At 44.7% G+C, this 23992-nt stretch overlaps 1 protein-coding gene across 6 annotated transcripts; it reads right to left on the bottom strand.

The window, feature by feature from the left end:
• Positions 1 to 1362: 1362 nt before the first annotated feature.
• Positions 1363 to 12431, bottom strand: Znf639 (zinc finger protein 639). 6 transcript variants are annotated; one of them, XM_076932249.1, is made up of 7 exons: positions 12385 to 12401; positions 9904 to 10120; positions 8761 to 8831; positions 7861 to 7929; positions 5968 to 6078; positions 3687 to 3821; positions 1363 to 2571 (listed from the first exon to the last, which is right to left on the bottom strand). In XM_076932249.1, exons 4-7 carry the CDS (start codon positions 7916 to 7918, stop codon positions 1418 to 1420), a joined length of 1458 nt encoding a protein of 485 aa, XP_076788364.1. In that variant the 5' UTR covers positions 7919 to 7929; positions 8761 to 8831; positions 9904 to 10120; positions 12385 to 12401; the 3' UTR covers positions 1363 to 1417. The 6 variants fall into 6 exon arrangements, with proteins under 6 accessions (XP_076788364.1, XP_034356500.1, XP_076788365.1 ...); XM_034500609.2 differs by lacking the exon at positions 12385 to 12401 and adding an exon at positions 12242 to 12378; XM_076932250.1 differs by lacking the exon at positions 12385 to 12401 and adding an exon at positions 11607 to 12223.
• Between the last annotated feature and the right edge of the window lie 11561 nt (positions 12432 to 23992).

Genomic DNA, 23992 nt, shown 5'->3' with positions numbered 1-23992 from the left:
ACCAGATAACCTTAGGTAGAGCTGGAATTTAAGATGGTTGTAAACCACCTAAGATGGGTGCTGGGAACCAAACCTGGGGCAACATGTGCTCTTAACCACTGAGTCATGCCTCCAGCCACAGAGATTTTTTTTTTTTTTTTTTTTTTTTTTTTTTTTTTTTGGTTGAGACAGGGTCTTAAATTTTCTATATATCTGAAGACCTTGAGCTTCTGCTCTTCAAATGTCTATCTCCAGAGTACTTAGGATCCAAGTGTGTGCCATTACATCCTGCCCCAGATTTTTAGTGAGTTAAAATGAGCACGGTAGGATTGACCATGATTAGTCATTTAATAAGGACACAGAGATTTGGGACAGTGTCAGATCAGGAGAACCTCGTGTATCACAAAGACTGTCATGGACAAGCTGAGAAGCAAGGGTTGGATCCTTCCCTAGTTGCCCTCAGAAGGAGCAACCTCTGCCAGTCATTTCAGAACTGAGAGTTGGTTAAATTTCTATTATTTATGAGACCTGTTGTATAGCTGTCACAGCAGCCACGGGAATGTAGACAAACTACCACACTAGAAAACGTTCATCTCCATTCCCAACTTGATGCTAATACTTTAGTGGTTCTCAATTCATAGGTAAATTTTTGTTAGAAGTTGGGGCATAACTTTGTAGTTCTATAACTGAGGAGGAAATACCAAGTGCTCTGGTAACAGGTACTTAGATGAAGATAAAATGCCAATTGGTTATAAAGAGTATAAGGTGCTTGCATCTTTACTGTCTCACACCTTCCTGGCCCTCCCCCATTACATTACATCCTTCAACTCAAGTAGAGCCTTAAAAAGAATTCATCAGTGTGGTATTTTATGCATCCTATCCCAGCACCTGAGTGGCTGAGGCAGGACTGATGACAGTTTGAAACCAGCTTGAACTGTAGGGTAAAACCATGTTATCAGTGCAGTTATAGCTGTTATTAACCCCAGTTCCAGGGGATCTGATGCCCTCTCCTCAGGCCTCCATGGGCACTGCACACACCTCGTGTGCTTACCAACAGGCAAACACCCCATGTAAATTATAAAAACACCTCCACCACCACACATACGTACTCTATGCCCTACTACTATAGTCAATACATGTAGCCTACTTCATACAAGGTTGTCTTGGGTTTAAAAAGACAAGACAATAGTTCTTGTAGTCAGTTTCTTCAGTACCTTTGTTTCCACTCATGAACTTGGAGCACAGGCAAGAAATGAGTAGTAGTCACCAAAAGTGATAACTGTGACTGTCATGTAATTGAAACCACCATCAATAAGTATAATTATATACTGAAAAACACAGTGATGCCAGAAAGCTTATCAAAAGTATTTCAGCTTGCCCATATTTAACATTAAAAAAGAATTTATTGTTTTACATAAACATTATATAAAGATAACAGTCAGGTAGTCTCGTGGACTGGAAGGTGACTGATCAATTCCCTTTCGTTCCCAAACCTCATCAAGCAGTCACTACATTTATGAGGCAAGTCAGCTGAATGCTTGAAATCTAGATGAATCTTAAGATCTTCAATTTGTCCTGTTGAATATTCACAATATTGGCATAAATAAATCCCTTCAGATAGATGTGAATTTAGATGCTTACAATATTCCAACATGCTGGAAAAGCCCTTCCCACAGTCATCACAAACATGAGGGAATATTTTAGTATGCTCGATAGCCACATGTCTGTTGACGTTTGTGTGAAGTCTACTCCGAAAGCCACATACTTGACACACAAAGAAATTTTTGCATTTGTCAAAGGTGATCTTGCTTAAAAGGCTGCACTGCCCATGGCTACCACTGCCGCACTTGTCACTCAGCTCGATCAGTCTGCGAGCATGCTCATTGACGACATGGCTGTGCAAGTCCTCAGGGTCACCTGTCTCATGCTCACAGAACTGGCACAGGTACTGCTCATCACGGCTGTGCTCCTGGAAGTGCAGGTAGAGCTCACTGCTTGAGGAGAACTGCACATCACACTGCTCACACCAGTAAAGGTGGTCACTGAAGTGGGTGTCTGCAATGTGCTGGCTGAGGTTCTCAAAGATCACGGTCTTGTAGTCACAGTACTTACAGATGTAGGGATCTTCTTCATGCAGTTTGGCGTGCTCAATGAGAAGCATATTGGTGGAGAAGCTTTCCTTACACACCCGACACACATTCGAATCAGTGCGCTTGTGTTTCAGGATCACATGTTGCTTTAGATCAGAAAAATACTTACTGTTGAATTCACAGAGTTCACACTTGTAGAGGCCACTGCTGTTGGCTCGCAGTAAAGGCCACTTCTGTTGGGCAGTCACATTCAAAGCTTGGCTCTTGTCAAGTATTTTACAGAGTTTAGCTGGTGGTTCTTCATCAGTCTGATCTTGGAGGCTCTCAGAGGAATTGTTCTCTGCCTCTATATCATAATCTTCAGAAATCGCATGAACTTCTACAGCAATTGGGACATCTTCTGAGGTATGAACCTCTATAGGGCTCTCCTCTGGAGGATGCTGATGCACGGACTCAGGTGAGGCACACTCTTCATCACAGATCTCAACATCAGCAGACTTTTCTGAAACGAAGAAAACCCACTGCTGTAGCACTGCACTAATCTAATAAAGCCCCTGTAGAAACGGGCGTCCTCACTGCAGTAGCACTGCACTAATCTAATAAAGCCCCTGTAGAAACGGGCGTCCTCACTGCAGTAGCACTGCACTAATCTAATAAAGACGCTGTAGAAACGGGCGTCCTCACTGCAGTAGCACTGCACTAATCTAATAAAGACCCTGTAGAAACGGGCGCCCTCACTGCTGTAGCACTGCACTAATATAATAAAGACGCTGTAGAAACGGGCGTCCTCACTGCAGTAGCACTGCACTAATCTAATAAAGACGCTGTAGAAACGGGCGTCCTCACTGCAGTAGCACTGCACTAATCTAATAAAGACCCTGTAGAAACGGGCGTCCTCACTGCAGTAGCACTGCACTAATCTAATAAAGCCCCTGTAGAAACGGGCGCCCTCACTGCTGTAGCACTGCACTAATCTAATAAAGCCCCTGTAGAAACGGGCGCCCTCACTGCAGTAGCACTGCACTAATCTAATAAAGACGCTGTAGAAACGGGCGTCCTCACTGCAGTAGCACTGCACTAATCTAATAAAGACCCTGTAGAAACGGGCGCCCTCACTGCAGTAGCACTGCACTAATCTAATAAAGACCCTGTAGAAACGGGCGTCCTCACTGCTGTAGCACTGCACTAATCTAATAAAGACCCTGTAGAAACGGGCACCCTCACTGCAGTAGCACTGCACTAATCTAATAAAGCCCCTGTAGAAACGGGCATCCTCACTGCAGTAGCACTGCACTAATCTAATAAAGCCCCTGTAGAAACGGGCGTCCTCACTGCAGTAGCACTGCACTAATCTAATAAAGACCCTGTAGAAACGGGCGCCCTCACTGCTGTAGCACTGCACTAATCTAATAAAGCCCCTGTAGAAACGGGCGTCCTCACTGCAGTAGCACTGCACTAATCTAATAAAGCCCCTGTAGAAACGGGCGTCCTCACTGCTGTAGCACTGCACTAATATAGCCCCATTAGAAACAATCCTGTGAAAGGAAGTTACAGTATACATTACTTTTAACTGATCTGAAGAAAATATGCTAAATGCTATTGATGAGTTCCCCTAACCTGTGGAAAAGACCGTGTGGTCTAGAATCCTAAGCACAGGGCTGGGAACCAGGTAGTTCTGATTCCTGTTTCTGGCCTTGGTTCCATCTGTAAATTTTGGCAAGTCATTTGCTGTCTCAGGATCAGAATCATCATCTGTAAGAAGAATTTGGAAAAACATTTTGTATTAAAGCATTAAGCATCATAAAATACTATTTTTAACAGCAATAGAAACTAACAACTTAGATTTAGCCTTGAAAGGACATATTACTTATTATAGATCCCTAAAGACATTGAGAATACACCAAAACTAACCCCCACTGCCTTTGTTTATATGCTACTTACACTAGAACACATTCTGAACATCCTAAGGAATTTTAAGATACTGAGTGAGACCAAATCATTATTGCTTTACTCTAATCTCGTTCTCTCCAAGTTAGCACAGAGACTGAAATAAGGGTCAACAGACACACTGGACCACAACATGTATGTTTTAATAGACTGTTTTTTAAAAGAAGAGTTTTAGGGGGGAAAAAAATGTGAAAATAGGATACAGCGCTCCTAATACATCACAAGCACTTCCCTACTACTAATTTTTTACATGAATATGAGGCGTTTGTTACAACTAATAACTGACACATGACTACCGATGATACATTATTGGTAATGGAAGCCCACACTTTATCCAGGATTACTTGGTTTTTACCAGTGTCATTTTGGATCCCACACTAAATTTAGCCATGTCTCTCTAGGTAACTGGAAACTGACTGTTCTGATGACCACATTATAGACATTTTGTAACATCCCATGAATGACATTTACTTTTTTTTTTCATGCCTAGATTGTAATGAGTTCCTGGAGGGCAGAACCCTAGTACACACTGCTGAGCTGCCCCTCCTGACCTGGCTAATGGAGAACTTAGGTTTCTGTACTGTCCTTTTCCTACCCTACTCCCTGGAAGTCACTGTGAAGCCCACACTAAGAAGCATGGGTTTCCATCTCCCTAAGGAAGAACATTGAAATAAATAAATGGGAATTCTCTTTTCTTTCTTTCTTTCTTTCTTTCTTTCTTTCTTTCTTTCTTTCTTTCTTTCTTTCTCTTTTCGAGACATGGTTTCTCTATGTAGCCCTGGCTGTCCTGGAACTCACTCTGTAGACCAGGCTGGCCTCGAACTCAGAAACCCACCTGCCTCTGCCTCCCAAGTGCTGGGATTAAAGGCGTGCGCCACCACTGCCCAGCATAAATGGGAATTCTTTTGTGCAGACAATTTTTCTCTTCTATCCCTATATATTCACAAAATCATTTATAGCAGTATAGATTCATGTTTTCTCAAATTACTTTAGTTCTGGCTGTTGGAGCTTTTTTTTTGTCTTCACTGCTAGAGTGGAAGGCAGAGCCTTATGTGTGGTAGACAAGCAATCTGTTAGCAGAGCTCCACCAAGGCCCTCCAATTGGCTCTGTGCTTTCTTAGCTCATTCATACTGTGTGTCATTTTGCTTTTTAATATTTCCCTATTTTCCAGTACCACAAGATAATCCAAACACATCTTGTCTATTTCCTTCCCAGATCTAGAACCAGCCATGTCTATAGAGGCCTTAGTGCCTAAGCCAAGATCTGGACATAAAATGTGCTCACTACTATGGTATTTCTTTTAGGCCTCTCAACTGAAAAAGCAAAACAGTTCTGTGAACTCTCACAGGTACAAGATGCAGGTCTGTGAGCATGTCTGTGTATGAGCATGCGAGTCAGTACTGTGCCAGACATGGGCTCACACTTATGACTGAGTCACAGATGGGGAGCAGCTGTGGGTGCTCTAGAAGAGCAGGCAACAGAGAACTGGAGACTGAGGAACACCAAGCAGCCGCTCTCCATCCTTCCTTCCCTCCATCAGTCAGCACTCCAGGCTGAGAAAGTGGGCAAGATGCTTCCTAACACCTGATTACCAACACTCCAATTCTAGGTCACTTCAGGTTTGTATCAACTCTTAGCCAACTAAAAAGGACTTAAAGAGTTTGCTTAAAAATGGAAATTACTAATTTGATTTTTAAGAGCTTATTTTTTACATGGTCACAATGAGAAATGTTTTCCTGTCTTGAAACCATAAACCATAAACCACATTCAAACTACCTTTCGAGATAGCTCCCAAGGGAAAATATACAAAGGCAGCTTTTGTTTTATTTTTCTGTAGTACTACAGAGAAGTCAGGTCTTATATGGTAGACAGAAACTTACCCACAGGGAGGCATCCCTAGGTTCTGTAAAAACAAGTTACACAGAGTATTCTGGAAAATAGGAGACATACCTTTGTTGTCAAAATATTTTAAGTCTGGCTGTCTCATAGAACAGACACTGTAACAATGATCAGAAAAAATTCCACTGACCCCATCTGCAATTCTGCTTATCCCGGAAGAATCTGAATGTAAAACAAAATGAAGACAATTCCCAGCACAGTATAGACACGCATCTAACAATGCACAAGCTTGCATCTTTTGTCTGCGTTTTTCTCCCAATGTTAGATTGGACCCAGTGCCTTGCACGTGCCAGGCAAACCCTCTACCGTGACCTATATCCCTAACATATATTTTCATGAGTTTCAGTAGGAAAAATATAGCGTGTTCTTCAGCTTTATACTTCAGATCAAACACTAACATTTGGCTTTAAAAGAGCCATTGATTAGACTGTAGTAGAAGTCAAATGATGCTTCATGCCTACAGTGTCAGCACGAAGGTGGATCAGCAGTGAGGCCAGTCTGGGCCTTAATTCTAAAATGAATTTAAGTAATATAGGAATTTAAAACTTTACTTCATTTTAGAAACAGAAACTGTCTGGAGAGATGGCTCAGACACCCTGTTGTAAAGGACCTGGGTTCAGTTCACAATGCCCACATGGTGGTTCCTAACTGTTAGCTCCAATTCCAGGGAATTTGTCTGACACCTTCTTCTGCCTCCACAGGCACAGGCTTGTGGTACACATATACACATGTGGGCAAAACACTCATACACATAAAAATATACCTTTAAGAGCTTTTAAAATACACAAGGAAACATTTGCCTTATAATTTGAATCTTATAAAGTATACATATGTAATAAATATTGTGCTAATATTTAAAACAGTGAATTAACTACCATGAACAAGAAGGCATGCCACATAGTACCAAGAAAGCATAATACATGAGGAGAAACTGTCTCAAGAACAGAGATGGCTTCTGAATAGCAGCCATCCCAAATGCCACCAATAAGCAGGAGACAGGCTCACTATCTTCAGAGGGTACATGGGCATGGAACAAGCTAATGGGTATGTGTGAAACAGTCCTGGCTGTCCTGAAACTCGCTCTGTAGAGCAGCCTGGTCTCCAGAGAGCAGCCTGCCTCCTGATTGCTGAGATTAAACATGTGTACTACCAGCGCCTAGCCTCTCTCCCCGACCCTTTTTTTGAGACTAAGTCTCAGGTAGCCTAAGCTGGCCTCACTGATCTTGCCTACCTCCGCTTCTCAAGTGATGGGATTAGACATGGACCCAGGGCTGCATGTATGCTAGGCAAGGACTCTCTCTGGGGAGCTGACTCCCCAGGCCAGACCTATTCTTATATTAACATAGGAGAGCCAACTCAATCACAGATTATACAATCCAAATGAAAACTGAGGTAGAGAGATGGCTCAGTGACTAAGAGCACTTGTTACTCCTTGCAGAGAACCTGGGTTCAATTGTACCACACAACTGATAGTTCACAACCACATGTAATTATAGTTCCAGGGTATCCAATACCCACTTTTGACCTCCCTAGACATCAGGCATGCACATACACATGCAAATAAACACACAAAGTTCACAGTTCCAAAAATGGTGTATAAGACACAGCTTCTTTTCCTCAATGCAAAATACTTTCTGCTGAAGTTATTGCTGCACCTGAAGCACAACTTATGACTCTGACAGGCAAAATCCAATTATTCCTCATGAGGAGGAAGCTTAGAAATCTAGTTTTAAGTATTCCTAGCCCAGAGACCTGACGAGTAGAATGAAAAGTTGTAAAGCATCCCTGTAGCACTCCATCCACATAATAACGTGCATGCTGAGGATTTAGTCTGTGTTCTCATACCAGGAAAAGGTCCAGATATTGTCTTATCATTTATGCAAAAATTGATGGGAATAACAATAATCCATCACTCTTTCAAAAATAATTCAATTATAGACCAACCTGAATAGCGAGAAGGGTGTAAAGTCTTCCTTTTTCTTTTTTTAGGATATTCATTCATATCTTTTCAATCTAAAAAATGAAAAACATTTTAACAAACATGGTACAATAACTGATATTACTATAAAAACTCTTTTGAGCCAAAGAATTTATTAGCAACAAATCCTGGGGAGAGGGGGTGCTGGAGAAATGGCTCAGCAGTTTCTAAGCAGACAGACAGTTCTCCCAGAAGACCTGGGTTCAATTCCCAGCACCCACAAGGCACCTCACTACTACCTATAATTTGAATTCTAGAGGCTCTGACTCCATTCTATGGCCTTCAAGGACACCTGATATGCAAGTGGTGTAAGACGCCCATCCATACAAACTATCTTATAAAGGAGTCTATGTGGACCATGAAAACAGATGTCAAGAAGCACAACAAGCACTGCACAGTGCCTCTACTGAAAGCATTATGCCTTCCAGACAAGCCTAAACTATGAGACTCTGTCTCATAAAACAAAGCAAACACACACCTTCTAGTCCCAGAACTCCAGAGGTTGAGACAGGCAGAGGTCAAGGCTAGCCTGGTCTTTAGTTCTAGGCCAGCCATGGTTACAAAGTGAGACCCTGTCAGACACACACAAACAAGCTATTATGCCTGTAGGCATACACTTTCTACAGATTTCAACCTAAAGATGGATATTTTTCCTTAAAAATATACTTGTGAGTCTATATCAATGTAAGGGCTTCCAGAAAAAAAAAAGTGTTGCACAGAATCTTAGAACATAAGTAATCTTCAAGAAGAAAGAATCTTATGAGGTCACATTCAACATTCTACTAAGAAGTGTAACAACCGCCCCAACAACTAAACTCCCATGAGCCATTAGAAAATGTATAATTAGCTTGCTGTACTCCACTTACTTGGTATAACTCTCAATACTGCAGTGAGGAAAATGAATTATAGGCAAGTTTCCACAAATGGCCAAAAGCACCTACAAGTAAAAGACAGCAGCAGTCATGTAAGCAGCAGCACCACCGAGTGAGCCGTACATAGCTCATAGGTAAAAGCCTTCCACGTCTTAAATTAGCAACAGAAAGTATAAACTCGGACGTCTTCCTTATGCTTCCGAAACTATTTATATATATAATATGTAAATATATGTGTGTATATGTGTGTGTGTAAATATCCAATCATATATAAAAGTTCCTATTTCTCTGGAACAAATGTACCTTTTTATAGTCATAGCTATATCTTGATATCAAAATCACTGAATGAGTCTATATTAGTTTATGCAATCATTAGAAAAAAATTGCAAATGGCTAGTCGAAGTGGCACACACATTTAATTTAATTCAGCACTTGGAAAGCTGAGGCAGGCAGATCTCTGTGAGGTTGAGGCCAGCCTGGTCTACACAGTAAGCTTCAGGCCAGGGCTACAAAGGGATAACTATTAAACTGTCCAAGTTTTTACACATCAGTGCTAATTTACTGAATATCAGTTACATACCAGATAGTACATCTTCGTTCACTCAGGTTATATATCTACATCTTGTCAGAACTGTTGGTTATATACCTTGTTATTAATTAGTAAACAGAGATATAACAGAGTCAAGTCAGCTGGATATTAAGTACATGTGATAGGGTTAGATTTGACCAGAAGTCAATTTTAAAGTCCATGTTTTTCAGTTCATTTTAGTTTTAGAAATAAGCACAGAAATAAAGTGACCCATTAACCTCAAATTAAATGAAAGCTCTGTCTCTCCACCGGGCTGAACACCTGTGTGCTGCTGCAGAGAGCAGGGAGGGAGCACCCTAATCACTGCCTTTACCTCCATCCTTCCTTTTTAGTTTCCTGAGAAGGGTTTACGTGCATAGTCCAGGCTAGCCCTGAACCCCAGGCAAATGTAAGATGAATCTCTCGTTTCTAGTGAAAACCTCCCTGAGGGGCACTTGCTACTTCTCTACGTCACATGATCACACACTTATTAAGCACATTCTTATTGCTTAGGTCATCTTCACAACAATCCTGGGAGGAAAACAAAAGGGTTCCCTTATCAAACTCACCTCATTCTAAGCACAGAAGAGATCAACACCATTAAAGTCCATTACGACATAGACGGAACCAAAGGACCAAATATGGAACACTTGTCTTCGAACGGCTGGCATCAGGGAACTAACTGTGTATGTGTGAACCCTCATTGTCCCATACTGCCACCAGCAAGTTCATCTTGCTTCAAGTTCTTAACCACAAGCAGGAGAGGGGAGGTGATAATCTGAAAAACTGACAGCCATACTCTTATAGAAATGTTAGATACACAGACAAAATGCCTCACCTAACACCATAAACAGCATTCTGTTGGAGACAAAGTTTCTTATAGCTCATATTCTGTTCTAATATTGGGGAGAACACAACTTTCAAGAAAATATTTCAAGTTGTTCAGAACATGAGCAAAAAAGAAAAGGAAACGAAACATGGTATTACAAGTACTTAAAATTGCAATTTGGATTTGGCTTGTCATGTGAGAAAGGTGGAGGAGAGTTTGACTTTTCAGGGCTGAACATCACCAAAGGTTCATAAGGTCACTCACAACCAAGACCTGTCAACCAGCCTTTACATAAGCCAACAGTATTGGATTTGTGTATGCACAGGTGCCTTCATAAAGACATCTGGAGTGTACACACATGCAAGTGCCAAAGCACAGGACTGGCTGAGTCCTGGGGACTCGACTCAGACTTGGCAGCAGGTACCTTACTCAGTAAAGTGAGCTGGCCATCTTGCCAGCTTGAGAAATTTGGCTTCTTAATGAAATAATGTAAACCATATAAACTCCTGCTCACTAGTTATTCGTTCAAAAAAGACTGTGAACCATCTGAAACTTATCCCTCCCCAATTATACACAGGTGTCACTGTAGAAAACCAGGACATTTGAAATTTAATCACCTAAAATCTATTCACTCAGGAAAAATAGTTAATATCCTGGTGATATAGCCATAGTTTATAATGTATCATTTAAAAAAAAAAAAAATCAGCCTTCGGTGGTGACACACATCTTCAATCCCAGCACTCAAGAGGCAGAGGCAGGGAGATCTCTGAGTTCGAGGGCAGCCTGGTCTACAGAGTGAGTTCCAGGACAGCCAGGGCTACACAGAGAAGCCCTGTCTCAAAAGACTGAGTATTGTGACCCATGCCTTTATTCCCAGCCCTCAGGAGTCTCTTGAGTTCCTGACCAGCCAGAGTACAGAGTGTTTCAAAAACGAATTAACAGATGGGATGTAGTCATGTGCTAATTCTGAATTTATATTTATGTTTGGTGTTAGGCAGGTTTTTTGTTTGTTAAAGGCATGCAGCAATACTTCTGTCTTGCTCTCCATTTTTTGAGAAAACATGGAAGAAAGAAAAAAAAATCCCATTTAAAAGCCCAACACCATTCTCAGGCAAAGGGCAGGCAACTTCCATATCAACAGCAGAGGTCAGTGGCTCACAGCTGACATCCCCAGCACTCAGGATGCTGAGGCAAGATTACACAGAAAGACTCTTGTGTCCGAAAAACAAAACAAACACACCACCCACACGTAGGCATCTTGGCTCCTGGCATCTCCAAAACACTTAATAGTGCTTCCCAGAGACAAACCTTTTCAAAGGTTTCTCATGCAACCTCAGGTGTCTTTACACAATGCCAAGGCATATTTTAAAAAGACTATTTTCGGGCGTGTGTGTAGCCTGAAACGGGTTATCAGATCTGGAGGAGTTAGGGGCAATCACGAACCTACTTCAAATGGGTGTTCTCCTCAGTCCCCAGCACCAAATCTTTTGAGACTGGGTCGTTACGTTTTTAAGACGTTTCTAACACTTTATTTTTCATCTCCATAAAAACAACTATTTCCAGGGTCGGTGTGATGGCTCAGAAGGCGCTTACTGCTAAGCCTGACGACTTAAGTGCTATCACCGGAACCCACATGGTGGGAAGAACAGCCTCTTTGAGAGTTGTCCTCTGACCTCTCTCCTTGCGCCATGGCACACGTGCGCATGCATACACGCAATAAGCACGTAAAAATTCAAACATAAAGAGAATTTTCACGTTCTAATTGAAGCCCGGCGTGGCGGCACACGCCTCTAAGGCCAGCCTATGCTACCCAAGACCCTGTCACAAATAACAAGAATTGAAGCGGGGTTCGAAGAGCACTTGTCTAATTTGGCCTCTCCTGAGAGCCGCTGTCCGTGAGGACGCTAAGCCCCGGCCCCGCTGGATTCCGGGGTCTCCGGCGGGAGCGGCCTCCTGCAGGCCGGCATAGGCCCTCGGCCGCGGAGTCCACCCGAGCGGCCGACACGCACCGGGCCGGGCAGGCCCCGCTCGCCCTGCGGCCCTCGCTTGGCACGCAGGCCCCGGAGGCCGGCCCTCACCTCAGGCAGCAGCGCAGCTCCGGCGACGCACGCCCGGATGATGGTACGGAAGGGGCTGCCGGGCCACCGCCCGCGCCCTCCCCGGCCGCCCGCGCCCTCCCTGGCCCTGCCCTTCCCTGCCCGCCAGGCCCAGCCGCACTCACCCGGTCACCCCGCGCATGCGCCACAGCAGGCCGCGAGATTAAAGATGGGGAACGGGGGGGGGGCGGGAACCCTACGGGTAGGGGCGTGGCCTGAGCGCGAAGTGGGCGTGGTTTGTGTTAAGGGCGGGGCCTGGCAGCAGAACTAGGAGAGGCTAGCGGTGCTGCGAAATCTAGCGCCCCCTGCGGGCACATCCCGCCGTGCCACCCGCCCCTCTGAGCTCAGCGCTTTCCCACACAACGGTTCCCTGGAAGCCCGCAGCGATTGATCCTCAGGGTCCTCAGGAGCATAAGTGTTTCAAGCATGGCGGTTGTACTCATCAAGTCCCGACATTCGGGCTAGATAAGTCCAGGACGAAGGAAAAAACACTATGTGACTCAAGATGGGTCCTTAGACCACACCCTGGGTTCTTGAAATCTTGGGAGGTTGGAGGTAGAGTTAGAGAAGGGAGGGCTGAAGAAATGGCTCCCCCCAGTTAAGAGAGTATTACTTTTCTTCCAGAGAAAGCATGCACATGGTGGTTCACAAACGCCTCGTAACTCCAACAGCAAGAGATATGAAGCCTCCACAGGCATACACCTCACCACCTAAATACTAAAAAAAAATAAATAAATAAATCCTAAGAAGAAGTCCTGGTGGAGTGAACCGAGGCGATCACAAAGGATTGCATCCCATCATTTAAATCCTTTTCATACCTTGACCGTCAATAAGCGAAGGATTAAATTAAATGAACATAAATAACTGTGAACATAGGTTTTGAATTATCCCTCGGGCTGGCAGTAGAGTTCAGTGGTGGTCTGTGCTTGGCAGGGTGAGTACTGAGGTTTGAGCCCTCAGCATTACAAGTAACAATCCAGAGTGTGGCTGTGTTTTCTCGCCCCTCCTTCAGTGTTAAGAATGGATCCCAGAGCCAGGTGATGGTGGCGCATGCCTTTTGTCCCAGCACTTGGGAAGCAGAGGCAGGCGGATTTCTGAGTTCGAGGCCAGCCTGGTCTACAGAGTGAGTTCCAGGACAGAATGGATTCCAGGTGCTGGAGAGATGGCTCAGCTGTTAAGAAAACTGGCTCCTCTACTAGGAGACTCAGGTTTAATTCCCAACACCCACAACGAGGCTCATGTCTGAGCTCCAGGATAAATCCAGTTCCAGGTCACCTGAAGCCTTCTGGCCTCCATAGGCACCAGGAACACAAGCGGTGCACAGACATACATTCAGGCAAAATGCTCATACAAATAAAAATAAATATTTTTAAAACATTTTAAAATGTAATCCTAGGTCTCCTCCATTGAGCTGCCTCCCCAGCCCCCTAATCTGGGTGCGAGTTGAAGTGTTTCAGTACAATTATAAAAAACAAGCTTGTGAATGTTACTCGGTTTTGTAATTTAAACCCTTGGGGTTCAACTAATTGTAAGTGAATTGCTAAATCGAATCGGAGTACCTTATATCCCAAGTCACCTGCAAAGTCCCAGCTGCGGTTCGTGTCTCACCAACCCTGCGCCCTGTTCTTGCTGTCAGTCACCTGGTATTCAGCCAGTCGTCACTGACCCCCGCCCCTCAGTCGCCACGCCTGGGGAAATCCAGCTGTGCGATATTGGAGAGACTCAGCTTGATTGTGAGGTTCAGTTTGGTGACCTCATAATCGGTAGGCGTTCTCATCTTAGATGAATGAATATTCAGGCACGTCGATGTGACCCAAATAGAGTAAGATAAGATTCGCAGACACTCTTTACTCCTAGCATCTGGCACAGAGTAGGGAATTGAGGCGTGATCGATACCAGCCTGTTGAATTTATAAAGACGCTGCCCTCGGCTCTTGGTTTCTCATTGTGAATCTAGAAGAGGTCACAAGGGGGCGCCATGCGATCACCGTCAGTTACAGGGTTTCTCACTCTTGCCCTTGGGTTTAATTTACAGAGCAGTTTTGTTCGCATGGTCCTCTTGCCTGCTCGCTAGAGTGAGAGGGGGCAGGAGAAGGGGAGCCATGCATCATTGTCACAAATTTGGTCCTCTTTTTTTTTTTCAGGGTTCCCCTTTCCCCCTCCCTATCAATATGTGCAGCGAGGTAAAATTTTGAAAGCCCTTGGATGACATCTTACAGGAATATTTAACCACTATCCTCCTAACTTTTCCCTACAGGGATATCATAGCTTAAATTTTTCCTGATCACACAAATGTTTGTTATACAGTGGATAGTAGAACAGAATAAAGAAAGAAAACTACCAACTCCCACGTCCCTGAGCTGATTCCTTTGATCTAAGTAGCAGGTTGGTTTTTTTTTTTTTTTCAGTTACATATTTTTTCAGAATATAAATATTCCTGATGAAATTAAAATGTTAGTGGCAACTTACAAGTACTGCGAGTGACCGTAGAAAAGTTAAATAGTGATGTTTAAGCTGTTTGTACCTTTTTCAAAAACCTTGCCAAGCCAGGCATGGTGGCAAATTACTGTAATCCCAGCACTTAAGAGGTAGAGGCTGAATTAGTGTTCTCTAGAATAACAGAACTTGTGGAATATATATACATACATATACATATACATATACATATACATATACATATATATATATATATGAATGACTTACGGGCTGCAATCCAACTAATCTAACAATGGCCAGCTGTGAATGAGAAATTCTAGAATCTAGAATCAGCCTCATGAGGCTGGGTGTTTCAGCTGGTCTTCTGTATAAGCTGGAATCCTGAAGAAGTAGGCTCCAATAGATGTTCTGGCAAAGTCAATGCAAGCAGGCAAGGAAGAAGGTGGCTTCCTTCTTCTGTATTATGTAGGGCTCCAGCAGAAGGTGTGGTCCAGATTAAAGGTGTGACTCAAGATCTGGATTAAAGGTGTGTGTCTCCCATTCTCAAGCTCTGGATCAAAAGCTTGTATATACCAGCCTCAAGATTTGAAATCCATTTCTGGATTGTAGTTCATTCCAGATATAGTCAAGTTGACAACAGAGAATTGTAGGTTTCGATTTTTCAAAGCTTATGCCCCCCCACCCCCACCCCCTTCCCTTCTCCCTCTTGCTTCTGCCCAAAGGTTTATTTATTGTATGTAAGTACACTGTAGCTGTGTTCAGATCTCATTACAGATGGTTGGGAGCCACCATGAGGTTGCTGGGATTTGAACTCAGGACCTCCAGAAGAGCAGTCAGTGCTCTTAACCGCTGAGCCATCTCACCAGCCCTCAAAGCTTACTTTTAATGATGGTTTGTAAATCATCAGTTTAGTTCACAGAAACCAGCATCTGCAGCTCCATCCATTCACAAACACTTCACAAATATACCAGTAGTCCAGTTCAGTAATGTTGGGATAGCAGCGGAAACAGCTAGGCTTCCACTAAACCGGCCTGAGTCAGCAGGAGCAACCAGGACCAGCTGGGACTCTAGAAGTTCTCTGCCACGCCTTTCTCAAGGAAGTGAAGATCATTGAAGATGAAGACTCAAGACCAAGAAGTATTGCAAAGCTAGCTATGCAAGCTGTCACTGTCTGTTGAGTCCTGTTTATACTCCCTCCAAACATTTCATGTTCTCCCAGAGAGTCTGACTCACCACGTCAGTCTGTCTTAGCAAAACTCCACGTGAGTTTGTATCCATTGATATCATTCTGCCAATCAGCTGGAATCGGTGGAAGTGGCAAGAAGCTGCCAGAACACCACCAGCAGAGCTCAGTCAGCAACACAGTGTAAGGCAAACCAAGATAGGCATGTCGATAGCACAGGACAACAAGGCAGAGCAGAGCAAACCAATGCTCCAGCTCTCACTGTCTGTGGGGGCACATTTATGTTCCCGTATCACATGTCCTTTCATATATTTACTTTAGCAAAGCATCCTTGTCCAGCTCTCACTGTCTGTGGGGGCACATTTATGTTCCCGTATCACATGTCCTTTCACATATTTGCTTCAGCAAAACATCCTTGCACCCGTGTCTGCTTCAGTGAAGTGTTCCTTCTCATGTCTGCTTTAGCAAAATGTTCTTTTATCTGTGTCCACTTCGGGAAAATACTCTTTTATGTGTCTGTCCCAGCAAAACACCATCAGACACAACTTGTGGGGAGCCGACAGAAGGCAGCCATCATCCTTGCAGCCATCTTGAGCCATATACCCTGACAAGAGACTTGATTACATCAGCCTACAACAGCTGAGCACACTCTGATAACATCTTGCTTTAGATACCCAGGATTTTCCCTTGGGTGTGTGAGACTTAAAGCTGTGATTTAGAGCCAAGACTTAAGGGCGTGACTTAGAGATCAGATTTAGAGACAAGACCTAAGGGCATGACTTAAAGGCGTGACTTAGAGGCATGGCTTAGACGTGAGACAAATAAAAGGCAAGAGGCAGACAGAAGAGATGAGTACAACTTGGAACTAGGAATTAGGTTAGAGAGTACAGCTTAGAGTACAACTTGGAGTTAGTTATTAAGCATGAGGTAGAAGACGCTTAGACTAGAGAACTTGGAAGAAGAGTTATTATTATTAGGTAGTAGGCATTTAGCACTTGTAAGAAGTAACTTGGAATTAGACATTAGGCACTTAGCACTTGTAAGAAGTAACTTGGAACTTGGAGGCACTAGGGACTAAGAACTAGGGACTAGGAACTCAAGACTAGGGACTTGGAGAGAAGAAGAGAGACTGAAGAAAACGGGATTGAATCACACTCTGTCTGGTCTCCATGCCTCGCATCTGTCCTCACTCTCTCTCTTGCTGAACCCCGACCCACGGACTGGAGCAGCTTGGGGCAGTGCTGGCTCTAACAGTTTAGCCCCCAAGGCTTTTGGCAGTGTGGGTTAGAGCAGCTCTCAACAACAATTGATGTTTCAAAGAAAGCAAAAGTTTCCACTTCAGAGCACAGCCATCACAAATGAGGAAGGACCACAAGTTCAAGGCCACGATCAGATACATAGCAAGTTGGAGGCCAGCCTGGGCTAGATTAAGATGTCCTCGCCTCCACCTATATTCCAGGCACATGCATTTGGATTCATTAATGAACATTTAAGGCCTCCTGTTTAACATTTTCAAGGAAACTTCAGTAGCTACTGTAGAAGGGGTCAATACAAAAATATCTTTTTTGTTTCTTTTATGACAGGCATGAAAAGCCACAGGGGAAATCCTCCATGAGCCATAACTGAAGTATTTATGTATCTGAATTTTGAAGTCTCGGCACCAAGTGCCCCACATACTGAATGGAAAGCCCAGGGACTGGAAGACCCATGTTACCTAAAGGGCTAACATATTGGGTTTTAAGTTTAAACTACAATGATTAAAAGATCTATAAAATGAAAATGCCTTTAACCCATAAGCCCCACTTGCCCAAGGATAGACAGTTTCTTGGAATGGCTGGGTCTTTGTCTATGTAAGATAACAAACTGTGTGTTTTCCCTTCTGCAGACAAGCTTACAGCAAGCACACAACTGCATGGTAGGGTCCAGGGTTAGACTAGACTGTGCCAACCCTGTCTCAAGAAAAACTAAAATGGAAGCAGCAGAGTAAAGAAAGGCAATGGCTGGGGCATTCCCTCCTGGTCTCTGCAGGATGCAATCTGGCCCCTGACTGGATGAAGGTAGGAAGTAGGTAGCCTTGTGGGTTTTGCCTTTATAAGCCTCTGATTAATGGAATTTAGTGCCACACTCTGGGAATACGGATATGAACCTGGCCAGTGTCCATCATGCTGGCCAATATTTAATAAAGCTTGCTTCAAATTTGCCTCAAAGTTTGGGGTAGTGATCTTATTTTCACCCAGTGGGATTAACACTTACCTGCTGTTAACGGTGATTGGCCACACTGAGCAGCTGAGCATCCCCTCACCGGTGACTAAAATGGAGTGATTGCTAAGTGAAGTTTTTGAAACTTCTACTCATGAGGCAAAACAGGACTCCATCCATCTTTCCCACAATTCTTTCCTTCTCCTTCCACACCCCTGTTTCTTACTCTCCCTCCTCTTCCTCACCCCCTTTCCCCTTCCTCTTCTCTCCCCTCTGATTTTCTGCCCGAATTTCTTCATACATTCTTCCAGGCTGCATAGCCCAGGCTAGCTTCAAACTCCTGATCCTCCTACCTCTGCTTCACAAATGCAAGGGTGTGAGCTATCACGGCCACGTCGAGAAAATAGACATTTAAAACTTGGAAAAGAAAGGTAACTACAGATGAAGAACAAAGAAGAGGGGGGAATGACAAATGTTTCTACTTCACAGAGTCATTCATTCATATTGATGTAGATAAAGGGGACTCACTCCTCCCAGGGCACAGGGCAGGTGTTCATGTCAGCCGCTTAGGCTGCCAATCACAGCAGCCCAAGAAGTCCCCTCATCTTTTAGGAACCTTGGCTCAGGTAAAAACAGATCCTTAGCTTAAACACAGAAAAGACTTTGTCTAGTCAGTGTGAATAGATTGTCAATGTTATATGTGTTACATATGCGTGTATGTGTGTGTGTGTGTATGTGTGTGTGTATGTGTCATGTGAGTTAAGAGGAGGATCTTGGAAGAAAATTAGATACAGTAAGAGAATGCACGAGTGGAAGCTCATTGTTCTGGCAAAAGTCAGGTATGGGAGTCTGAGGCCGTTATTTTCAAAAGGTTGATAAGAGTATTGACAGGGGGGGTTCTGCCAAACACCTGACAAGATTAAATGTAATAAATTAGCAGTCTAGGTTGCAGGCTAGAAGACACAGAACATCTTCAAGATAAAAGAGTCTTGTTTGAAAATTACAGGAAATGTCAGGGAGAAAGCCCTACTCAAGGTCCCATACATTCAGGCCTTGATCCTGCCTCAGTGACATTTTAACATGAACTAGCTCTATATGAAAAGAATGTTCTGTGTCAGTCATCGTCACAGCAAATCATTGTGCTGGGATTCTTTTTTTCCCCACATATTAATTGAGACTTTCATACAATGCACCCTGCTTTAGTTAGGGTCCCCACTGCTGTGAACAGACACCATGACTAAGGCATGTGTATCTTCCATTCGAGAATCCACAACATTGGGGCTGTATTGAGGAACCCGCTGCCACCAGGATTAATCAACTACAGTTGATGGTACAGTGCATGGTGTGTACACACACACACACACACACACACACACACAAGGAAAAAAGAAAGGAAACCAAGTCCAAGTCCAATTTGTGTTGCTCACTGTCATCACGTGAGCACGATCAGACTCCCAAGGACCAACCCCTTAAAGGAAACTGAGACCTCCCGGCAAATACCACTCCCCAGAAGCCATCAATTGTAAAGAGTTACACTTCAGCCTCAGACCGTGGAGTAGCAGTGGTGGTGAGAAGCAGGCTTCAGGCTGAGTTACAAAAGTAGCAAGATAGCCAGCTACTGGTTGGCCGAAACAGCAGCTGAACCGTTCAAAAGTATCCAGGGCAGGAAACTGAAGCTGGAGAAACAGAGACGTCTCTAAGGAACCAGAGGCCAGATCACAAGCCTCTGGTTGCCAGCAGGGTTCCAGAGAACTGTCTTCAAGATTCCAGACCCCAGGCCAAGAGCTGTAACATTAGCTAGTGTTAAGGGACCAAGGAATCTGTACTTCCTAGCCCGGCATAACAGCTGTAATTAAGCGTCCTGCTGGGAGAAAGCTGTAAGAACACTGTTGCTGGCCCACCTGTCTGCTCTTGTCAGTCACTGCGGCCAAACGCCGCCGAGAGAAACAAAAGATACCAAAGGCTGGCACTGGAAGAGCTTTCTCACAGCCCACCTAGGTAGGGAGGGCAAAGGGTCTCCCAGCCACTGACTGTGAACAATATTAGAAACTATCAAGATTAGCTAGGTCTGGTGACGCAAGCCTGTAAGCTCTGCTCCCTGGGGGATGGGACAGAACATCACTTGCAGAATGCTTGTTACATGCCTGTTTATGTGACTACAGTCGATGACAGTCTACTGGTTAGTATTCTGTCTAAACTCCACCCCCTCAGTTACCTGGCAACAGCCAGGTAGGCCTGGCCCACTATAAAAGGAGCTGCTTGCCCCCTCCTCACTCTCTTAATCTCTTACCCTCTTGATCTCTTGCCTCCAGCTCCTCTCTGTCCCCTCGCCCCTCCCCCTTCACTTTCCCCTCTCTCCACATGGTCATGGCCAGCCTCTACTTCTCTGCTCCTCTACTTCTCTTCCTCCTTTCCTCTCCTCCTTCTCTCCTCCTCCCCTCCCTGCCCTCCCCTCCCCTCCCTCCCCTCCTCTCCCCTCCCTCCCCTCCCCTCCTCTGCTCTGCTCTTCCTCCATCTTCTTCCCCCCACCTTTGCCCTATCTCCTGAATAAACCTCCTCCCCTTGGAACCCTGTGGTCTGCAGTAATCTGTTCTGAGCTGTGTGGAGACGGCTAACGCTAACATCTAACACTCTACCTACAAGAACATACAGAACATACAGAATTAAACAAGTGTTACCTGCACTGGGGGTGTTGGTATTTTTTCTAAGCTCCACCCCACGGTTACTTGGCAACAGCCAGGTATGCCTGACTCATTATAAAAGGGGCTGCTTGCCCCTTGCTCTCTCTCTTGCCTTCTTGCTCTTGCTCTGTCCTCTCACCCCTTCCCCCTCTCTCCCCATTCCCTTCCCTCCTCTCTCTCCATGTGCTCATGGCCGGTCTCTCTCTCTCTCTCTCTCTCTCTCTCTCTCTCTCTCTCTCTCTCTCTCTCTGCTTTTCTAGGCTTCTACTACCCTCTCAGTTCCCCTCCCCATGCCCTGAATAAACTATTCTATACTATTCTGTCCTTGTGGTGTGGCTGGTCCCTCAGGGGGAAGGGATGCCTCAGTATGAGCCCGGGGGGGGGGGGGGGGGGGGGGGGGACATGCACCCCCTTCCCCCACACCTTACTGCACCTCCATCTCTCCCCTATCTTTTTATAAAACTTAATGGGGGAGGAGGGGTGCAGGTTAGCAATGAAGTGTCTTAGGGGTTTCCATTACTGTAAAGAGACCATGACCAAGGCAACTCTTATAAGGGAAATTATTTAACTGGGGCTGGCTTACAGTTTCAGAGATTCAGTCCATTATCATCATGGCAGGAAGCATGAGTGTCCAGGCAGACATGGTGCTGGAGAAGGAGCTGAGAGTTCTGTATCTTGATGGGAAGGCAACCAGGAGAGACTGGCTTCCAGGCAGCTATGGGGAAGGTCTCAAAACCCACCCTCACAGTAACACACTTCCTCCTCCAACAAGGCCACACCTACTCCAACAAACCATGCTTCCTAATAGTGCTACTTCCTGGGCTAAGCATATTCACATCACTACAGGCTTCTGGGAGAATTATTAGGAATTAGCCAAAGGACAAAGAGGAGGAAGGCTGCTGGCCATGGGGAAGGCGTGGACACAGGCAGCTGTGCTTCACAGTGGCCTAGATTCATCCCTGCTGCTGAGATGAACTAGAAAGGCAGCCTAGAGACAGGGTTTATTTTAGCTCACAGTGAACCTCCCCAGGCCTCTCACTGTATTAATCATGTCTTCCGAAGTTTTCACTTTTCACTACTATTACTTTTCAGGGTTTTTAAACTTTATTTTAAAGTGTGTGTGTGCGTGTACGTGTGTGTGTGTCCTTGAAGAGATCCCTCTACCTCGTCCCCCCCACCCACCCCAAGCAGGTTACTCGTTGGCCTGGAATTCTCCAGGTAAGCAGAGCTAGCTGGCCAGGAAGCCCAGGGATCCTGCTGTGTCTGCCGCCCCAGCCCTGGGGATTACTCACACAAGCTACTTCACCTGGCTTTTTAGATGGGCACTGGGGGACCAAACTTGGGTTCTCATGCTTCTCCAGCAAGCATTTTACTGACTGAGCCGTCTCCTCAGGCCTACCTTTGCTGTCTTGAGACTGGGTCCTACATAACTGAGGCTGGCCTGAAACTCACTGTGTCGCCAAAGAAGCTTGACCTTTTGACCTTCCCGCCTCCACCTCCTACAAACTGGGATCACAGGCATTTATCACCACACCTAGCCAAGGCTCAATCAGTTACCAGGCTGGGCTAGCACCCGCAGAAACCCTCCTATTCCTGCCTTCCAAATGCTGACATTACAGGACTTAGTCACCATGCTAGCCTGAGTATCAGTTCTTATCTGGGAAATGCCTTCTGTGAGAAGATACACGACCCCAGAGATCATTTTATACAGCGGATTTTGTGCACATGACGTAGCAGAAGAGAGGGCTCACCTGCATGAAATGACCCATCCTATTACTGAGAAAGTTGTGGAGTGACATGCTTATGCTGTTCCAAGCCTCCGGCACCTCAGAGAACGAGAAATCCCCAGGCAGGAAACAAACCTTGCCTGGGAAGCTTCCAGAGCATACCTAACATGATTCAAACTTGCCACATGAAAAGCCACAGATAATAGGATGATGCCGGGAAAAGAAGGGCTTAGTCCTCAGGTTTCACACTCAAGGTGACTTGAACCCATGCCTCTTGGCTACATCTCCTCTTTGCACATCTTTTTGTTGTTGTTGTTTTGTTTTGTTTTTCCAGACAGGGTTTCTCTGTATAGTCCTGGCTGTCCTGGAACTCACTCTGTAGACCAGACTGGCCTTGAACTCAGAAATCCACCTTCCTCTGCCTCCCAAGTTCTTGGATTAAAGGCGTGCGCCACCACCGCCCAGCAATCTTTGCACATCTTAATTAATCAATTTTGTTAAGACAGGGTGTCCTGTATCCCAGCCTGTCCTTGAACTCCTCTTCTTTCAGCTTCCCAAAGAACTAGAATTACATGCCTACTCTACCATGCTCGGCTAACAATGTATGTTCTTCTAAAAATTTATAGTTTTGACTTATATTTACATCTTTGATCATCTTAAGTTAATTTTTACATATTATGTGAAGTAGCATAAGATTAATTTAACTTTTTAAAAATTATATTTTGTGTGTGTGTGAGAGAGAGAGAAAGAGAGAAAGAGAGAGAGCTCACCTGTGCATGCCACAGTGTACATGTTGTTGGGGTCTGGGGATCGCTGCATAAACCACCCAGACACCACCATTCTCAGTCAAAAAAAGGATGAACTCCATACCCCAAGATTGGTCAATGAGGGCCACAGACAGACTTGGGAGCTGATCGGGAGCTGAATATGACATTGAGTTAAGATCCTATTGTACTTTTTTTTTTTTCCATGAAACTCAGGCAGAGTCTCACGGGGAAAGCGGGATTCGAACCGGGAGAGAGAGAGAGAGAGAGAGAGAGAGAGAAAGCAAAGGGCACGAGCTTGCCCTCTGCAGGCAGCTACCTTAGCCGCTACGCCACTGCTGGCTTCCTATTGTACTTTTAAGCCTAAAATCCACAAATATCTGTGCCAATCAGGATTTAGGGATAGGAGATTTCTTTAGGAACATGTCTTTGAGCCGGGCAGTGGTGGCACATGCCTTTAATCCAAGAACTTGGGAGGCAGAGGCAGGTGGATTTCTGAGCTTGAGGCCAGCCTGGTCTACAGAGTGAGTTCCAAGAGAGCCAGGGCTACACAGAGAAACCCTGTCTTGAAAACAAAAACAAAAACAAAACAAAAAAAAAGAGTAGAGGAACATGTGCATTTATCCTGTTCCCATTGGTTGGGATGTGCAACTGTAACAAGGGACTTGCCTTGCCTAACATTCGTGTCTTAACTTGCCAACCAGGATGTCAGTTACCCATGTACATGTCTCTTTCTGCCAAGTA

This window comes from Arvicanthis niloticus, chromosome 4 (genome assembly GCF_011762505.2).
Source record: "Arvicanthis niloticus isolate mArvNil1 chromosome 4, mArvNil1.pat.X, whole genome shotgun sequence".
Classification (NCBI taxonomy): Eukaryota; Metazoa; Chordata; class Mammalia; order Rodentia; family Muridae; genus Arvicanthis; species Arvicanthis niloticus.
This window is presented reverse-complemented; position numbering and strand designations above follow the sequence as displayed.

What these genes read in the sequence shown, in the direction of transcription:
- Znf639 (XM_034500612.2), bottom strand. Translation starts at nt 7,918, where the DNA reads ATGAATGAATATCCTAAAAAAAGAAAAAGGAAGACTTTACACCCTTCT. An exon ending in ACACCCTTCTCGCTATTCAG is followed by an intron (nt 6,079 to 7,860) that starts GTTGGTCTATAA and finishes TTTTACATTCAG; the next exon opens with ATTCTTCCGGGATAAGCAGA. An exon ending in CCACACGGTCTTTTCCACAG is followed by an intron (nt 2,572 to 3,686) that starts GTTAGGGGAACT and finishes TCTTCGTTTCAG; the next exon opens with AAAAGTCTGCTGATGTTGAG.